Raw genomic sequence first — 18,721 nt, 5'->3', positions numbered from 1 at the left:
CAGCTATGGGGCAATAATGAACGGCGCAGAGCACTCTATGGCAGCTATGGGGCAATAATGAACGGTGCAAGCACTATATGGCACAGCTATGGGGCAATACTGAACGGCGCAGAGCACTATATGGCAGCTATGGGGCAATAATGAACGGTGCAGAGCACTATATGGCACAGCTTTATATGGCACATCTATGGGGAAATAATGAACGGTGCAGAGCGCTATATGGCACAGCTTTATATGGCACATCTATAGGGCAATAATGAACGGTGCAGAGCACTATATGGCACAGCTTTATATGGCACATCTATGGGGCAATAATGAACGGCGCAGAGCACTATATGGCACAGCTATGGGGCAATACTGAACGGCGCAAAGCACTATATGGCAGCTATGGGGCAATAATGAACGGTGCAGAGCAGTATATGGCACAGCTATGGGGCAATAATGAACGGCGCAGAGCACTATATGGCAGCTATGGGGCAATAATGAACGGCGCAAGCACTATATGGCACAGCTATGGGGCAATACTGAACGGCGCAGAGCACTCTATGGCAGCTATGGGGCAATAATGAACGGTGCAGAGCACTATATGGCACAGCTATGGGGCAATAATGAACGGTGCAGAGCACAATATGGCACAGCTATGGGGCAATAATGAACGGTGCAGAGCACTATATGGCAGCTATGGGGCAATAATGAACGGTGCAGAGCACTATATGGCACAGCTTTATATGGCACATCTATGGGGCAATAATGAATGGTGCAGAGCACTATATGGCACAGCTTTATATGGCACATCTATGGGGCAATAATGAACGGTGCAGAGCACTATATGGCACAGCTTTATATGGCACATCTATGGGGCAATAATGAACGGTGCAGAGCACTATATGGCACAGCTTTATATGGCACATCTATGGGGCAATAATGAACGGTGCAGAGCACTATATGGCACAGCTTTATATGGCACATCTATGGGGCAATAATGAACAGTATGGAGCATTATATGTGGCACAGCTTTATGGGGTAATAATGAACGGTATGGAGCATCTATTTTTATTTTTGAAATTCACCGGTAGCTGCTGCATTTCCCACCCTAGGCTTATACTCGAGTCAATAAGTTTTCCCAGTTTTTTGTGGCAAAATTAGGGGGGTCGGCTTATACTCCAGTATATACGGTAGTTAACATGGTAAATAAAATAAAAAATCCAACAGTTGTGAAGTTGTGCTTTTTTGCAAATTTGCTGCATTTGGAATTTTTTTCCTGCTTTTCAGTACATCACATGATAAAATAAATGTCATTCAAAAGTACAACTCGTCCCACAAAGAAAAACTAGCCCTCACATGGCTATGTCAACAGAAAAGTAAAAAGGTTATGGATAGAAGAAGATAAAAAACAAAAAAGTAAAAAAAAGGATAATAACCATGATAGGAAGGAGTTGAACCTACCACCATGAATAAAATTCACGGATTCCATGAATTTAGCGTAATTCTGAGCCCACTTTCACGCTTCCACAGTAACAGTCTATGCGCTGTATGTCATTGAGGTATCTGGGAGCCTTGCTGTATGGTTTCCATGAGCTTAGGAGTCCAGCGATACATTATAATGCACAGTTTAGATTGTTTGTTCACTTAATGGAGAGTGAAAGGTAGTTCAGGAAAAATAATTACATCCTTAGAATCTGTCTTTTCAGGTATCCACGCATTATCATACAGAAATATGAAAAAACTTTGTAGATGGCATATTATGCTATTAATGTAGAGCCCCAGGTTGTAAGGTGGTGAATCTGTTTTTCTCGTTGAATCATTCTCTTAGGCTACGTTCAGACTAGCGTTGCGCGCCGCTGCGTCGGCGACGCAACGCACGACGCACACAAACGCGGCAAAACGCACGCAAAAACGCTGCGTTTTGTGACGCGTGCGTCGTTTTTTGCCGAAAATCGGACGCAAGAAAAATGCAACTTGTTGCGTTTTCTTGGTCCGACGCTAGCGGCAAAAAAGACGCAAGTGTTGCAAAACGCAACACACAAAAACGCATGCGTCCCCCATATTAAACATAGGGGCGCATGACGCGTGCGTCGCCGCTGCGTCGCCCGACGCTAAGGCGACGCACACTAGCAGAACGCTAGTGTGAACGTAGCCTTAAGGAATTAAACGTATTGTCCCCTTTGGTAGTAGTTAGTTGTGGGTGTCCCACTGGAGTCCTCCAAGAATCTAGTTGGAACGATTCGCTCAACACAGGGAATCCTAGAAAGTAGTTGTCTAACGCGCACAAGGTCTGTAAATAATCGGTTTCAAAATCAGAAGATAAAATGTGGCACTCACCAATGGTGTTTTCTTCTTTATTAACTTCAATCCATAAAAACCACTTCCTAATACACGCAGGGTAGAGAGAGTGTTGGAGTGAAGTGAAACAGCCTCTTTCATCCTCATCCTGCTACACGCAACTTTATGTAATTGGACTTGCTTTTTATTAATTGAAGTTAACACGTAAGAAAAACACCATAGGTGAGTGCCATCATTTTTTCTTCTGGATTTGATCACTTGATACGATTCGTTTTCTCACTGAAAACCTCCATTTTTGGCAATGGTAGCCTACAAGCTGTTTTTATGCCACACAAGTACTAGAAGTTGAGGGATAATGCTGATCTCTATCTACAAGAGAAATAGGAGAGGTTTCAGTTTTTGCTCATCGTGCGCGTATATGGTTCAATTAATATCCTATAGTCTGCTTTCAGGACTTGTATTACTTTGGTGGCAGAGGTTGGCTTAGGATGGGAAATGCTAGCAAAGTGTATTTTGGATGTACCGAAATGTGTTCCGGGCTCTGAGGTTCTGTTTTTGCTTTGCAGGCTTCAACGTTGGAAGGAGTGCTGGAGGCAGGTCAACGGTCAGGGAGATCAACCGTGATGCTTGTCATTTCCCTGGCTTTCCAGTTCTTCAGTCCCTTCTCCCCAAGCACACTAATGTCCCCGCACTTTACTTTCTGCTCATGGCACTGTTCCTTCAGCAGCCTGTCACTGAACTGCCTGAAAACTTGCAGGTCAGTGCACCTGTCGCCAGCAGCCGAAGTAACCGGGGTTGCCAGGTAGGAATTAGCCAGTAAGAAAAGTATATGTGTGTCCTAATCTTGGATTAGATCTTCATAGAGGTGATCTGGTTTTAAGCTAATATTTGATTCATATTTTCAATTGGGAGCACCTTTGTTCTTTATAATGCAGAATATAGGCCTATTTATCCCAGAAATTAAATGTTGGCACTGGAAACCCAACTACCGGTAACTCTGTTTTTGCAATTCTGCATTCTATCCTCTTTTTTCAAGTACTTTTTCACAAGGATTTGGGCCATATCGACCGTTCCTTTTGTTCTCTAATTTGTGGCTTACTGCGCAGCATCATGGTGAGATACTGAAAAATGTCCTTTGGCGTGTAAGATTTCCAGATCTTACACGCCAAAGGACATTTTTGCATTTTCCTTTGATATGTTACAGGTGCTTAAGGTGCTCCCCACGGCCACGAGATACTTTTAAGACATTCTAATCCATCCCTGTTCCCAACTTTGTTCCATAGGGTGCACTTTTTTTTTTTTTTTTTTTTAACTGAAGTGGTTGTGTTGATGCTTCTTGCATCATCAGATGGCACACAATATGGGACTGATTCATTAAAATTGGTGTTGTGTATGCATGTCTTAATGGAGGGCTTTCTGGAGTATGATGCATCGGATCCATTAAGAGGCGCACAAATTTAGTGCATCTTCTTAGTGGCGCGCGCCTCACTGACTAGAGTAACATTCCTGGTATACAAAACGCCAGCACTTTTGATGAATTTGATGGCTAGCCATAGCCATGCCCCATCCTGCCCTGGCTCCTTCCCAGTTCCACCCATTTTGGCAGAGTTGCTTTAAACTGACATGAAAACGCCAAAAGCCGCAACTCTGCGTTGCACAACAATCTCAACTTTTCAAAATGTTTTACCCCAGTGTTCAGGTGAACACACTGATGAACTGCCTCCTTTGCTTTTCTTCCTTAGTTTGACCTGGACTCTATCTGGACTTTTATCTTCGGGGTGCCCGCGTCCAGTGGCAATGTCTTCTCCTCTATCCACAACGTTTGCACAGAAGCCGCATTGCTCTTACTGGGCATGCTCCGGACAATGCTGAATTCTGTAAGTGCTGTTTGATATTATTATTATTTTAGTATCATTTTAGATTTAGCTTACTGCAGCGAAAACTACGTAAGCATGTTTAATAAATAATGGAATTCTTTAAGATCTTTCTAATTTTGTACTTTTTCCATTTGACCATAGCCATGGCAGTCAGAGGAAGAAGGTTCCTGGCTCCGGGAGTATCCAGTGACATTGATGCAGTTCTTTCGCTACCTTTACCATAATGTCCCAGATCTTGCCCCAATGTGGATGAGTCCTGACTTCCTTTGTGCCCTGGTGGCCACTGTGTTCCCCTTTAACATTCGACCATACTCTGAAATGGTAAGGAACCACGTGCTTTACATTTACTTGCATTAACCCTTTTACACTATTCCTACCTCACCATTCAGTCATCAGCGTAATTGAGTACACCCCCTTTGAAATGTAAAATATCAACCAATATCTCAGTGAACGCAAGAACAACGTTGACCAGACTGAGTTTCATAAAACATTGTCTAACATAGCATGTAAATAAAATTAATAATATAACTTTCATTACAAAATGTTCAGGTTTACTCAAATTAGTAGATGCAAAAATGAGTACACCCCACACCAAAACTACTACATCTAGTATTGTATGTGACATCCATGAGTTTTAAGTACAGCACGAAGTCTTCTACGTATGGCATGAACAAGTTGGCGACATATTGCAACATGTATCTTTTTTCATTCTCCAAAAACAATTTATTTTTCTAGCACCTGGATGCTGGATGGAGAGTGATGCCCCGCTCATCTCTTCAGAATTCCCCATAGGTATTCAATTGGGTTTAGATCAGGGACAAATTTGGCCAATTAATTACTTTCACCTTTTCTTCTTCAGAAATGCGACAGTCACCTTAGATTTGTGTTTTGGATCAGTCATGTTGGAAAGTGCACATCTACCAAGGGCTCAGTGATATTACCATCTTCTCATTCAATATAGAGCAGTACATTTGTGAATCAATGATACCATCAATGAATTGGAGCTCCCCAGCACCAGCAGCAGTCATGCTGATCCACAAAAAGACATTGCCACCACCATGTTTCACTGTAGGCAACACTCATTTTTATTTGCACTCCTCACCTTTGCAACAGACACCAAACAGTTTTGAAGCCATCAATTTAAGGCTATGTGCACACGTTCAGGATTTCCTGCAGAAAATTCCTGAGAAAAACCTGAAATTTTCTGCAAGAAATCTGCATGCGTTTTTGCTGCGTTTTTGCCGCGTTTTTGATGCGCTTTTTTTCCGGACATTTCCCAATGCATTTTATAGTGGAAAATCTGCAAAAAAATGCAAAATTAATGAACATGCTGCGTTTTTTACCGCGATGCATTTTTTTCGCGGGAAAAAACGCATCATGTGCACAAAACATGTGGAATTCATTCTAAACGATGGGATGCATATTGTATGCTTTTTTTGCGGTTTTATAGCGTTTTTATCACGAAAAAACGCGGAAAATCAGCAACGTGTGCACACAGCCTAAAAAAAAATTTTTTTTTCTTCGTCTGCAGAGTATAGAGTCCCAGTAGTCTTCGTATATTTCAGTATTGCAAATTGTAGGCAGACATTTTTGGACCTGGGTTTTAAAGAGAGGCTTATTTCATGAATAACCCCCATGCATGCCATTTCTCTGCTGTGTATGCCATATTGTGTCTCGGAGAAACGCTCACCCTGGTTTTCTTTAGCCAACTGCAGTGAACGTCCATGCTGATTTTCTTTAACCCTTCTCATCAGGAGACACTTTTGTTAAGGTGTTAATGTCCATGGTCGGCCTAGACACCTCTATGAGAAGGCTGCTGTTCCATCTTAAATTTTAGTATCACTTTTGCTACAGTATTCTGACTGATAAGTAAAGCTTTGTTGATCTTTTTTGTAGTTTTTACCTTTTTTGTGTAAAGAAATTTTCTTTCTCAGGTTTTGTCACATTTCTCTTCCATGTGATGCTATTGCTGACAGCATTAAATGGGAAGGAGTTTTCTTTAATATAGAAGTTGTCTTGAACAACTTCTCGTCATACCACTTGGCTTCCATAAAATAATAAAGCTTATATTCTCCTCCCATGCTGGTGCCGTTCCTGTGGTGTCGGCACTTGCGGTCTCAGGGCTCCTGCAAGTGCGTCATGAGAGTGAGCATGAAAAGGAAGTCTGAGATCAGCTTCATGTTTGATGTGTCCGAAGGCGGGACAGTGACACCAGCACTGATTAGGCGCCGGCATCACAACAACCGCATGAGAGCCCCGGGACCGCGAGTGGTGATACCGTGGGATCGGCGCCGACACGGGAGGGAAGTATAAGCTTTATTATTATATGGAGGCCTAATATTTTGATTAAGAAGGGGATGTCCTAGTAGTGAATAATCCCTTAAAGTAATGCCATTTTATAGTCAACTATTTTCTGGACACATGTTCAATTAATAATTAGAATTACCTGTGGTTGAATTCTTAAGAGTTTTTGAGTCTATACTTTAGCTTTGCTTGTAAGATTTTCATTGGGGTGTACTTATTTTTGACACATGATCTTGAATTAATTTTAGAAAAATGTTTGTGCGGGTATTTTGTAGTATTGTATCCTGTAAAAAATGTTGATTCTGAAAGGAAATACGTATTTTCTGACAAATCTGTTGGGGCATACCGATCTACGCGGGGCACTGTAAATTTTACTGAGTACCATGGAAGATTAAAGACCACTTCTATCCCTAAAAACCAGAGGAGAGGTTTGATAAGTAGCTGAAGTATGATAATGTTGTTTTTACTCTCTTTTGTTACTTTTGTTTTCAGCTGTGACGGAAAAATTTGATTTTCCGCTCGTTCACCATAATCTTACAGTGTAAATGCACCTTAAGTTTTTTTGCAAAAGGACCTGTGGGCTTCAAGTTCTATCTGGCCGAAGGCTTCTGTGTTACATAGAGACGAATGTACTGTGTAGGAATTGTCGTTGCTTTTGGTGAACAATGGAAACTTTTTCTCCGGTCAATGACTAGAAGTGATTTGCTATTTGGGCTCCGTGGGTCGAATAGTCAAATCCATTGGACGACAGATAACACAATAGGGTCCATCATGTTGTACTGCCTTGATGGGAAGGATAAGGCTGCAGGCTGTGCCCTTTAAATATAGCAATATATCCGACAGATGCTTCAGACTGAATCGTTGAATCGTTGTCAGTAGTGTAAATGGCCTTAGGCAGCAATACTGGCAAATATACAGAACTATAGAATTTTACAGGACTTTATACATTTTATTAGCTAGTGTCATCTCTGAGTTTCTGTGGGAGAGCTTGGTGACGGATCGTTTACAGAGATGTGTTGAGATTTGATGGCAGGTCCCTTGACTTGACAAGTGAGCGCTATTGGTAATATACTGCTGTCGGGCTGACATGGCGTATAAAGATGTCTTTGTATTACTGATCTGCACATGTGTGACAGATGGAGCTGAACAGGCCTCTTGGGATTGGAGCCGGCCGGTGCTCATTGTGCCAGTGAGCTGTGTTATCTTGCTCAACTGCCTAATGTTAGCGAGACCTCCGGTGCCAGGTAGTAGCATATTGCAGGTGGCTGTTACAGGGACATCTCCATATCCATGTACAGAAGCTAATGTTTTGTTACTACTCTTTTGTCCCCAATGACAAACTGATTATTTCGGTTTATCAGGACACAAAGCTTTGGATATTTTCTGCTAAATCCAAGCAAATTTTTAATGGTGTGGCTATTAATGTCTCTTCTGAAAATAACAAATGAAATGGCGTGCACTCTGATCAAGAAGGGCAGGTGCAGGCTGTACCTGGATAGTATCCAGTTAAATCACAAGTTCATAAGAAACAGCCGCACACAAACTTTGGGATTTTTCAAATGCAAAAAAGGGGATAATTTATTGTATTCACCACAGTAGCATAGCGATGTTGAGGTAACGTTTCGGCCCCGTAGTGGGCCTTTGTCAAACCTCACTTGTAGAAATAATAGAGGAAGGTATTGCAGTGAAGGACCCTGCAATGAAGGGACAGATAATTATTGTAATAGGCAGGCTCCAAAGTAGAGCAATTGGCGTTATGCAGAGTAAGTTAAAGTCTGAAAAGGGGGTGCGATCCCAGTCCGAGCTGCGGGTCCGGGGTGTTAGTATCCCTGACACATCACCACAGGGATTCTAACACCCCGGACCCGCAGCTCAGACTGGGATCGCACCCCCTTTTCTGCATAACGCCAGTTGTTCTACTTTGGAGCCTACCTATTACAATAATTATCTGTCCCTTCATTGCGGGGTCCCTCACTGCAATACCTTCCTCTATTATTTCTACAAGTGAGGTTTGACAAAGGCCCACTACGGGGCCGAAACGTTACCTCAACATCGCTATGCTACTTGTGGCGAATACAATAAATTATCCCTTTTTTTGCATTTGAAAAATCCCAAAGTTTGTGTGCGGATCTTCTGAAAATAACTGCATTGGCACTGATGAGAACCAGACAGCAAAACATAAGCGTATTGATGTCCATGGAATTACCAGGCCCTGGAAAGGCTCAAAAGGTCCCTTTGGTCCTTAGGAAGACCAATGTAGTTATTAAAGACTAAGGACTATGACAGGCATTGTTGGAGATCTTGCATTGGGGCCTACGGCCTTTAAAGAGGCTGTCTCATGAACAAAGTATGTTTTAAAGAGACTCTGTCAGCCCCAAAATCGTATGAGGTAAGCCCACCGGCATCAGGGGCTTCTATACAGCATTCTGTAATGCTGTAGATAAGTCCCCGATGTATCCTTAAAGATGAGAAAAAGAGGTTAGATTATACTCACCCAGGGGCGGTCCGGGTCCGATGGGCGTCGCGATCCGGGTCCAGTGCCTCCTATCTTCTTATAATGACGTCATCTTCTTGTCTTCACGCTGCGGCTCCGGCGCCTACGCACTGCAGTACTTTGCTCTGCCTTCATCAGGGCAGACAAAGTACGCCTGCGCCGGAGTCGCAGCAATTAGACGAGAAGAGGACGTCATCGAATGAAGATAGGAAACCCCGGACCGCGACGCCCATCGGACCCAGACCTCAGCGGGAACGCCCCTGGGTGAGTATAATCTAACCTCTTTTTCTCCTCTTTCAGGATACATTGGGGGCTTATCTAAAGCATTACAGAATGCTGTAGATAAGCCCCTGATGATGGTGGGCTTACCTCATATATGATTTTGGGGGTGACATGTTCCCTTTAATTAATAGATCTTGGAATAATAGTCCTATAGACTTGTATAAGGGTTAATCGTGGTCACTAATGAGCCTTACTTTGCAGTGCCCGCATATTGTTGTAAAATCTTAAATGATGCACTTTATTTTCCAGGTCACTGACCTTGATGATGAGGGGGGATCGCCTGCTGAAGAATTTAAAGCCTTTGCTTCAGACTCTGGAATGAACAGAAGCCAATCTGAGTACTGTAATGTCGGCTCGAAGACTTACCTTACCAGCCACCCCGCCAAGAAGTTTGTTTTTGATTTCATGAGAGTTCTAGTCATTGAAAACCTCTGCCTGACTCCCGCCAGCAAGCAAACTCCTTTGATAGACCTTCTTTTAGAGGTAAATTGTTCTGTTATGCCTGTGCGCTGCTGAATGGAGAATAGAGACATTGTTAGCGTTTCAATAATGATAAGAAATACACTATCAATAAATAACCTCTGTTGAGCAGTAAAAACTCTATAATCTGATACAAAACTGCATGCTAGTCTTTGAGAAGCAGAGATAAAAAAAAAAATAGAGGCTGCTTGACGTTTTCAGTTCATTTTTTTATTTCTTTATATTTTGAAAACCTTTTCCTTGCATCATTTGATGCATTCAATGCATTTTGATGTAATTGGTAGGATAAAACAAGAATTGGTAGAACAGTTTCTGTTCTATTCTTCAATCTTTAAAAAGGAAGAAAGAAGCGAATGCTGACATACAAACCACCTGTTTTACTGACTTTGGAACTTTAACACATTTTTTAAACTTGTGTAACAGTCTAGTGAATTTTTTTTAAATATTTCTTCTGCTAACAGGTTTCCAGTACATTACATTTATCTAGTATGCCCTTATTTAATTGTTCCTTCCTACCTGGAAATTCAGGGTATCCTTTTCCATTGAGCCATTTAATTGCTTGGTGATCCCCTAGGAATTACATGGCTTTATTTCTCACATCTCAGTATTGCCTATTTGATGAAATTGCGTGGACGGTATCACTGAAGTTCTCCATACAGTGGGTGTGTGGGGTGTAGAAACTCCTATCACAGTTACTGATAATGACTGCACATTGCCTATCACAGTTACTGATAATGACTGCACATTGCCTGTCACATTGGTAGAATGTTGAAGATCACACTTCAGCCTCCTGACTATATTCTATTAGCTAATTTTGGATCATTTAGGGCGAAAGATAATTCCAGTGTCCTCTCAGGAGGCAGACATGGTACTGGCTTTAGCTGCTCATATGGTACTGTACTCATGCATCATGGGATTAATAGCCGTAGTCGAGGAGTAAAATGCAGGGTGAAATAAGGGTATCAAGGTGAAGAGGGAAGAGAAGAAAACAGGAGGCTGAAAGGGATTGTCCACACCGTTAAAAATTTTGGTAAGCTCTTCATCTTGTTACACCAAGGAATAGATACGGTACCCTTACGTCGTGGTAAAATAGAATTTTTATTAAATATAGTTTTATAAAAAGTTGTGTTAAACATATATAAAGGGGAGAACAAAAAAAAAAGAGAGAAACCAAAGAACTGCCTATATAATCAAGATATTGGTACTGTAATCATGATAGGAGCATGGTAGAAAGGCAAAGGATGAACAAAAATATAAATAATAATGAAATGTATATCAAAAGAACAGTGTATGTATAAATGGCAGAAGGTCTATTAAAGCAATTTATCAATCAGGATAGAGATGGAAAAGTGATCATATTAGATGAAAAACTATCTTGAATGAAAGAGACAGAAGTTCCCATAAGAGTACTCCTCCGGTCAGTATATAATGTATTCAGAAAATCAGTACAGGCAATAACTGGTCATAAAGGATAAATGGAATTAATGACAAAAAATATGCAAATATCAACATTCCAAACACAATAGAATAATGCATAAAGAATGACATGTATGTTATTATCCAAAATAAGTAAAAAATATTCTAAGATAATAAGACAGAAAATAAGTGACACAATGTCATAAATAGCCCAGGCAAAGCATATGTCCTGAATGCAATGCAAAAAGGTCTTAATAAAGAATACATTTGATGACCGCAAAGATAATTAAATAAATAAAATATTAAGTAAACAATGTCAATTATTGCCCAGGCATAGCAAGTCATAAACGCAATGCAATGAGTATTATGGTAAATAACACGCTTGATGACAAGAACCAAATAAAGTACGTAAAGTCCGTAAGTATAGATAACTATAGAATATAGCTGTTATCTAGTGGCAGTGAAACGCGCGTTGAGGTGTTTGTGCTCCCCCCTCCTTGTTTCACTCCCTGGTGTCCATTATTACTGGCATCACTATGTTAAATTAGTACATCTGTCACATATAACAACCCAAATTGTCTCTTCAGAGAGGAAGAGAACTAGAACTCTAGTGGCACCTATTGGAAGTAGCAATCCTAACAGTCAATGTCGACTGTTTAACAAGCCTTGTCACATGACTTAGGATAATAGCCAAACCAGAATCTCAATTTGCAGACACTGTGTTTAGGGATACTGCCCCTCGTCAGTGCAAAGTGGATATCTGGTTTGGCTGATTGAGAGGCGTCTATATATATCTATATATAACAACCCAAACATTGACCAAACGCATAGAATATAGGACCAACAAAGTGACAAGTACGATGCATAATGTATATATATATATATATATATATATATATATATATATATATATATATATATATATATAATTGTCTAAGGGTCTGTCTGTCTGTCTTGGAAATCCCGCGTCGCTGATTGACCAATCAGCGATGGGCACAGCATGGCGACGATGATGTCATAAAGGTTGCCTCGACCAATCAGCGACGGGCACAGTCTGCCGCGAATTCTGGAATCATCATTGTCCATATACTACGGGGACATGCATATTCTAGAATACCCGATGCGTTAGAATCGGGCCACAATCTAGTATGTATATATATATATAGAGAGAGAGAGAGAGAGAGAGAGAGATATATAGATACACATACACACACACACACCCACACCCACCCGCACACACACACACACGTACAGTTAAGTCCATATATATTTGGACAGAGACAACATTTTTCTAATTTTGGTTATAGACGTTACCACAATGAATTTTAAACAAAACAATTCAGATGCAGTTGAAGTTCAGACTTTCAGCTTTCATTTGAGGGAATCCACATTAAAATTGGATGAGGGGTTGAGGAGTTTCAGCTCCTTAACATGTGCCACCCTGTTTTTAAAGGGATCAAAAGTAATTGGACAATTGATTCCAAGGCTATTTCAGGTCAACTAACTTTAAGGTCAACTAAGGAGTGACTCCGTAAGAAGCAGATCAAGGTCCTGGAGTGGCCTAGCCAGTCTCCAGACCTGAACCCAATAGAAAATCTTTGGAGGGAGCTGAAACACCTGACCTCTGTAATTGCAAAGAAAGGTTTCTGTACTAAATCTTAAGTTCTGTTTTTGTACTTATTTCATGCAATAAAATGCATATTAATTATGTAAATACATTTTTTGTAGGTGGGAAAACTTGCAAAATTAGCAGTGTATCAAATATTTGTATATAGATAGATATACCGTAGATAGATAGATATGTCAGAGTGCCATCTCAACAAGCTCTCTGCAGCCTGACTTACGCTTACACTTCTTTCGAGTGGACAATATTAGTGATATATGCATGTTGTTTAGTGCTTTGTTGGCTATCCTCTGCTTTATGCAGTCAATGAATGGCCCATCATATGGGACCAATGTGGTGCTTTAACATTTCTGTATCACATGTACTGTGCTCCATATAATCAGACTTTTTATGAAGCTATAGTTAAAAAAAAAATTACTATTTTGTCATTATGTTGTGGACAATATCTGTTTTTCAGTATCACAATTTGATATAGGTTGGTCTATTTTTTTTTTTTTATTGTAGGGTTCTAAAGCTATAATTGTATTAGGCTATGTGTACACGATGGAGATTTACTGCGGATCCGCAGCTTTTTTTTCCATGCAGAAACACTGCAGATCTGCAAAGTGGTTTACAGTACAATGTACATCAATAGGAAAAAAAAATGCTGTGCTAATGGTGCAGAAAATTCCGCATGGAAAACGCTGCGGATCAAAAGAAGTAGCATGTCACTTTTTTGTGCGGATCTGCAGCGTTTCTGCACTCTTCCATTATAGAAATCCACAGGGGTAAAAAAACGCATGAAATCTGCCCAAGATTCGCAGCAAATACGCAACAAAAACGCACAAAATCCGCATAAAAAACGCATCAAATCTGCACCTGCGTTTTCTGCCAGGAGATGCAGATTTTGTGCAGAAAATTCTGCACCCAAATCTGCAACGTGTGCACATAGCCTTAGGCTACTTTCACACTTCCGTCTTTATAAAGACGTTGCAATGCGTCGTTCTGTGCAAAAAACAAATCCTGCAAAGTTGCCCACAGGATGTGTTTTTTGCACATAGACTTGTATTACCGACTCATCGTGACGTATGGACACATGTTCCATCCGTCGTGCACTGGATGCGTCGGTAATTGGCGGACCGTCGTCACAAAAAAAGTTCAATGTAACATTTTTTTTGTGCGACGCGTCCGCCATTTTCGACCGCGCATGCGCGGCCGAAACTCCGCCCCCTCCTCCCCGCAACTCATAATGGGCAGCGGATGCATCTGAAAACCACATCCGCTGCCCATGTTGTGCACTATTTTGCACAACGTCCGTCGGTATGTCGGGCCAACGGTTTGCGACGGCCCCGTACCGATGGAAGTGTGAAAGTAGCCTTAGACAGATGGGGGTGGGGGGTGAAGTGAAAGGATGGAAAAAAATATTTGCTGGCCTGCTACTAAGGGGTTGTCAGGTCACAGAGTGACTGCAAGCTGCCGAATCGTACAAAGACATGACTACCCTATATTGCACCTGACTACACTTTGCATACTTGGCCATGTGTCGACACTTTTTTCAATTCTCTTCTATTGAGAGAAGCCGGGCAAGACTAGTCAGCACATGACCACAGGTATACAAGTCACTTGTGCAATACAGGGGAATCATGAGAGTGTAGGTATCAAAGCTCATTTGATTTTCAGCGACTGCAGACTTTTGAGACTGGACAACCCTTTTAAAGGGAATGTGTCATCTCCACAAACACTATTTATCTGCTGGTAAGTAGCATTCAAATCATGGATGTCTGGCAGGCTTAATGGAGCAGTTTCACGGAGAACATAACATTTTATTTTCCCTGCAGCCGCTGGCTTCCAGATATTGAGGCAGTTCAGGGAGCCATTGTAGTCACCGCTTACTATACAGTAAGTGCGCTGTAATCACTCTCCTGCACATGGATAGCACACACATAGCTGAAGAGCGAGCTGTCAATCATTATGTAGGGGAGTGATTACAGCACGCTCACTGTGCAGTATGTGGTGACTGCCCCTGTGTGTTGTGGACATGCTCTGTACCTTGCTTACAGTTTACTGTGCAGGGATTGAGAAGGAGTTGAGTTGTCCTCATCGTCTCTTGACCATGATGAATCTTATCAGGCTTTATAATAGAAGTTACTTTTCCATTTGATGATAATGAGACGGCAATGTTCTAAATAATAATGTCCAACAGGATAAATATGGCGGTCTAGTGAAATGGAGAATTTTAAGACCACCACCAAGATAAAAAACATATTTAAAAAACCTTAATTTAAAATTTAGTGTTTTGGCTGCTAATACAGACCCATAACCCTAGAATGACTTCGCTGATTTTAATTGATGTTTTGCAGGCTACTCCTGAAAGATCTACAAGAGCTCAGCAGAAGGAATTCCAGACTTACATACTGGATAGTGTGATGGACCATCTTCTGGCTGCTGATGTTCTGTTAGGTATGTATTCCAGAAATGTGGACCCGTTCACATCGTTTTTATTATTTTTTTTATACTACCTAATGGAAGCTTTTGGAGTATATCTGGTTGATTAAAGCACCACTCCAGCTTTGTTTTATTGAAGCGCTGGAGTGCTGCTTCTAATCCAATTCTACGCGTTTGAATATAGCGAAGGCATCCAAGACTTTCATCAAGAAACTTTTTAAAGATACTTTTTCGCACATAGCTGATGCTACACTCTCAAATATTAAAGGGGCATCTAGCAAATCTTCCGATGTCACAGAAAGAATTAATTCCTCATACAAAATTTACGAGACTTCACAAACTAAAGGAATGCAGGATCTCCCTACAATCTCAGATTCATTGGAAAACATCCAAAAGGATATTACTTCCTTCAGAAACAGTCTAGCTAATTTGGAAGACTTCAAAAGGAAAAACAATGTGAAGATCAGAGGGATTCCGAAGTCGGTCCAAAACTTCCAGTTAAGGGATTACATTTCTTCATTAATTTCTCATCTAATTCCTAACGCCAAAGGGGAAAACTTACCGTATATACTCGAGTATAAGCCAAGATTTTCAGCCCACTTTTTTGGGCTCAAAGTCCCCCTCTCGGCTTATACTCGTCATACCCAGGGGTCGGCAGGTGAGGGGGAGCGGGGGCTGTCTAATTATACTCACCTACTCCTGGCGCGGTCCCTGGCTTCCCGGCGCCGCCAGCTTCCTCCTGTACTGAGCGGTCACATGGTACCGCTTATTACAGTAATGAATATGCGGCTCCACCTCCCATAGAGGTGGAGCTGCATATTCATTACTGTAATGAGCGGTAACAGTGACCGCTCACTACAAGAAGAAGCTGCAGTGCCGGGGAAGCAGGGACCGCGCCAGGAGTAGGTGAGTATAACGGGGAGGGGGGGCACTGCGCTGCGCGATACTCACCTGCTCCTCGTTCTGGCGCCGCTCCTTCTTCAGGAGTGACGCTCAGGTCAGAGGGCGCGGTGACGTGGTTAGTGCACGCCCTCAGCCTGAACGTCAGTGCTGAAGATGGAGCGGCGCCGGAACAAAGTCAGGTGAATATTGAAAGTATCGGGGGCCTGAGCGACGGAGAGGTTAGTATGTGATTTTTTTTTTTTTTTTTATCACAGCAAATGGGGCAAGTGTCTGTATGGAGCATCTATGGGGCCATAACGTTTGTGCAGCACTATATGGGGCAAGTGTCTGTATGGGGCCATAACGTTTGTGCAGCATTATATGGGGCCATAACGTTTGTGCAGCACTATATGGGGCAAGTGTCTATATGGGGCCATAACGTTTGTGCAGCACTATATGGGGCCATAACGTTTGGGCAGCACTATATGGGGCCATAACGTTTGTGCAGCACTATATGGGGCCATAACGTTTGTGCAGCACTATATGGGGCCATAACGTTTGTGCAGCACTATATGGGGCCATAACGTTTGTGCAGCACTATATGGGGCCATAACGTTTGTACAGCACTATGTGGGGCCATAACGTTTGTGCAGCACTATATGGGGCCATAACCTTTGTGCAGCACTATATGGGGCCATAACGTTTGTGCAGCACTGTACGGGGCCATAACGATTGTGCAGCACTGTATGGGGCCATAACGTTTGTGCAGCACTATATGGGGCAAGTGTCTGTATGGGGCCATAACATTTGTGCAGCACTATATAGGGCCATAATGTTTGTGCAGCACTGTGTGGGGCAACTGTCTATATGGGGCCATAACATTTGTGCAGCACTATATGGGGCAAGTGTCTATATGGGGCTATAATCAACGTTTGTGCAGCACTATATGGGGCAAATATCTTTATGGAGCATATTATGGGGCCATAATCTGCATTTGTGCAGCATTATATTGGGCAAATGTGTCTATGGAGCATGTTATGGAGCCATTATTAACCTTTATGCAGCATTATATGGGGCATATTTTAATATGGAGCATCTTATGGGGCCCATCATAAACTTTATGGAGCATTATATGGGGCTCCTGATTCAATATGGATATTCAAAAACACTTAACCTACTGATGTCTCAATTAATTTTACTTTTATTGGTATCTATTTTTACTTTTGACGTTTACTGGTAGCTGCTGCATTTCCCACCCTAGGCTTATACTCGAGTCATTAAGTTTTCCCAGTTTTTTGTGGCAAAATTAGCGGGGGTCGGCTTATACTCGAGTATATACGGTAATTGAAAAGGCCTTTAGAGTATGCAGGCCATTTGCTCTTCCATCTGATGTTGCTACAGATGTTATTGTCTCATTTTACCCCAACTGGGTAAGAAACACACTACTGGGTATATCAAAAGAGCCAAGATTCCTCTCTTCTCCGTATAGTCATTTAACTCTTTTTTTAAAGACCTATCTTAAAAAACTCTGCAAAAGCGGAAATTATTTCAATCCACTACACGTGAGCTTCTAAAAGCCAGAATACCCTACAATTGGACTCAGTTCTCTACGCTACAAATTAAACTCGCATCTAAACTGATTACTATTTCTTCTTCAATGGAAGGAGTTGACTTCCTGAAATGTGCCGGCATAGTTTCCTCCGTGGGCTCTCCTGGTCTCCTTTCTATGTCCAAATCAAACCTACGTCCCAAGTAAAAAGTACTACAATCAACATTTATTGAAGTCGGTAACTTTATTATTCAAGTTCCTAGAAAAGCTGTTTTCCATTTATTTCTCAATTGTGGCTTGTAAATGAACCGTACTTTGCCCCCACAAAGTCCTAGGATCACCTTTAGGAGATTCCAGACAGGACAGGCCCTTATATAAATCATACAACGTACTTACTTTTTTATTGAGAAGCGACAGTTATATTAGGTTTGATACTGAGCTACGTTTAATCTGTTCGAGTAAGCTACAGTCGTTTTCTGTTTGTGTAAGCTACACTATATATATATATATATATATATATATATATATATATATATATATATATATATATATATATATATATATATGCCTGTCTCTTCTTTTCCTTTCACTCTTTTTTCCCTTACCCTTTACCCTTCACCTCTATCAAATTTATAAAATCAATAAAATTTGTTTGAAAAACAAGCTCACAATATAAAGCTGATCCTTAAGCAACTGTAATTTTTCCAGCTTTATTCTAGGGATGTTCATTTTCAAGACCAGGTCCTGGAATGTATTATGCATTTTTTTAAACCAGCAGTTTGGGATCAAAACAAGAGAATTGTGTAGGGTATGAGGCACATTTTAATGAGGTTTGTTCTGCCAGTGGCAGAGAGTGGGGATTCTCCTTCATGTTCCAACTTTATTTCTTGACTTACCTATCAAACGGTTCAGGTTTAAAGGGATGTAGTCACTAACCTAGCTGATAACAAATATGTCTAGGTATTTAAACTTTTGCACCACCAGGATTGCTAAAGATTAATTTGAGCGAAGATGTACATTATTATCCATGGGGAGTAAAGCCAACTTTGACCAATTAAAGTTTAGGCCAGAAAAGACCCAAAATTTAGAAATTACCATATATCCAT

The 18,721-nt window shown here is 41.3% G+C and overlaps 1 protein-coding gene across 6 annotated transcripts in view; it reads left to right on the top strand.

The window, feature by feature from the left end:
* The window catches only part of WDFY3 (WD repeat and FYVE domain containing 3), a 382,468-nt gene that overhangs the window by 281,767 nt on the left and 81,980 nt on the right, over window positions 1–18,721 (top strand). For 5 of the 6 annotated variants that reach the window (XM_069743279.1, XM_069743271.1, XM_069743264.1 and 2 more), the window contains 5 exons: window positions 2,850–3,085; window positions 4,026–4,160; window positions 4,302–4,481; window positions 9,490–9,723; window positions 15,100–15,199. In XM_069743279.1, the coding sequence (XP_069599380.1) occupies window positions 2,850–3,085; window positions 4,026–4,160; window positions 4,302–4,481; window positions 9,490–9,723; window positions 15,100–15,199 (885 nt within the window). The remainder of the gene's footprint in view (window positions 1–2,849; window positions 3,086–4,025; window positions 4,161–4,301; window positions 4,482–9,489; window positions 9,724–15,099; window positions 15,200–18,721) is intronic. The other variant, XM_069743265.1, reaches the window with a different exon arrangement.

This window comes from Ranitomeya imitator, chromosome 1 (assembly GCF_032444005.1).
Source record: "Ranitomeya imitator isolate aRanImi1 chromosome 1, aRanImi1.pri, whole genome shotgun sequence".
NCBI lineage: Eukaryota > Metazoa > Chordata > Amphibia > Anura > Dendrobatidae > Ranitomeya > Ranitomeya imitator.
This window is presented reverse-complemented; position numbering and strand designations above follow the sequence as displayed.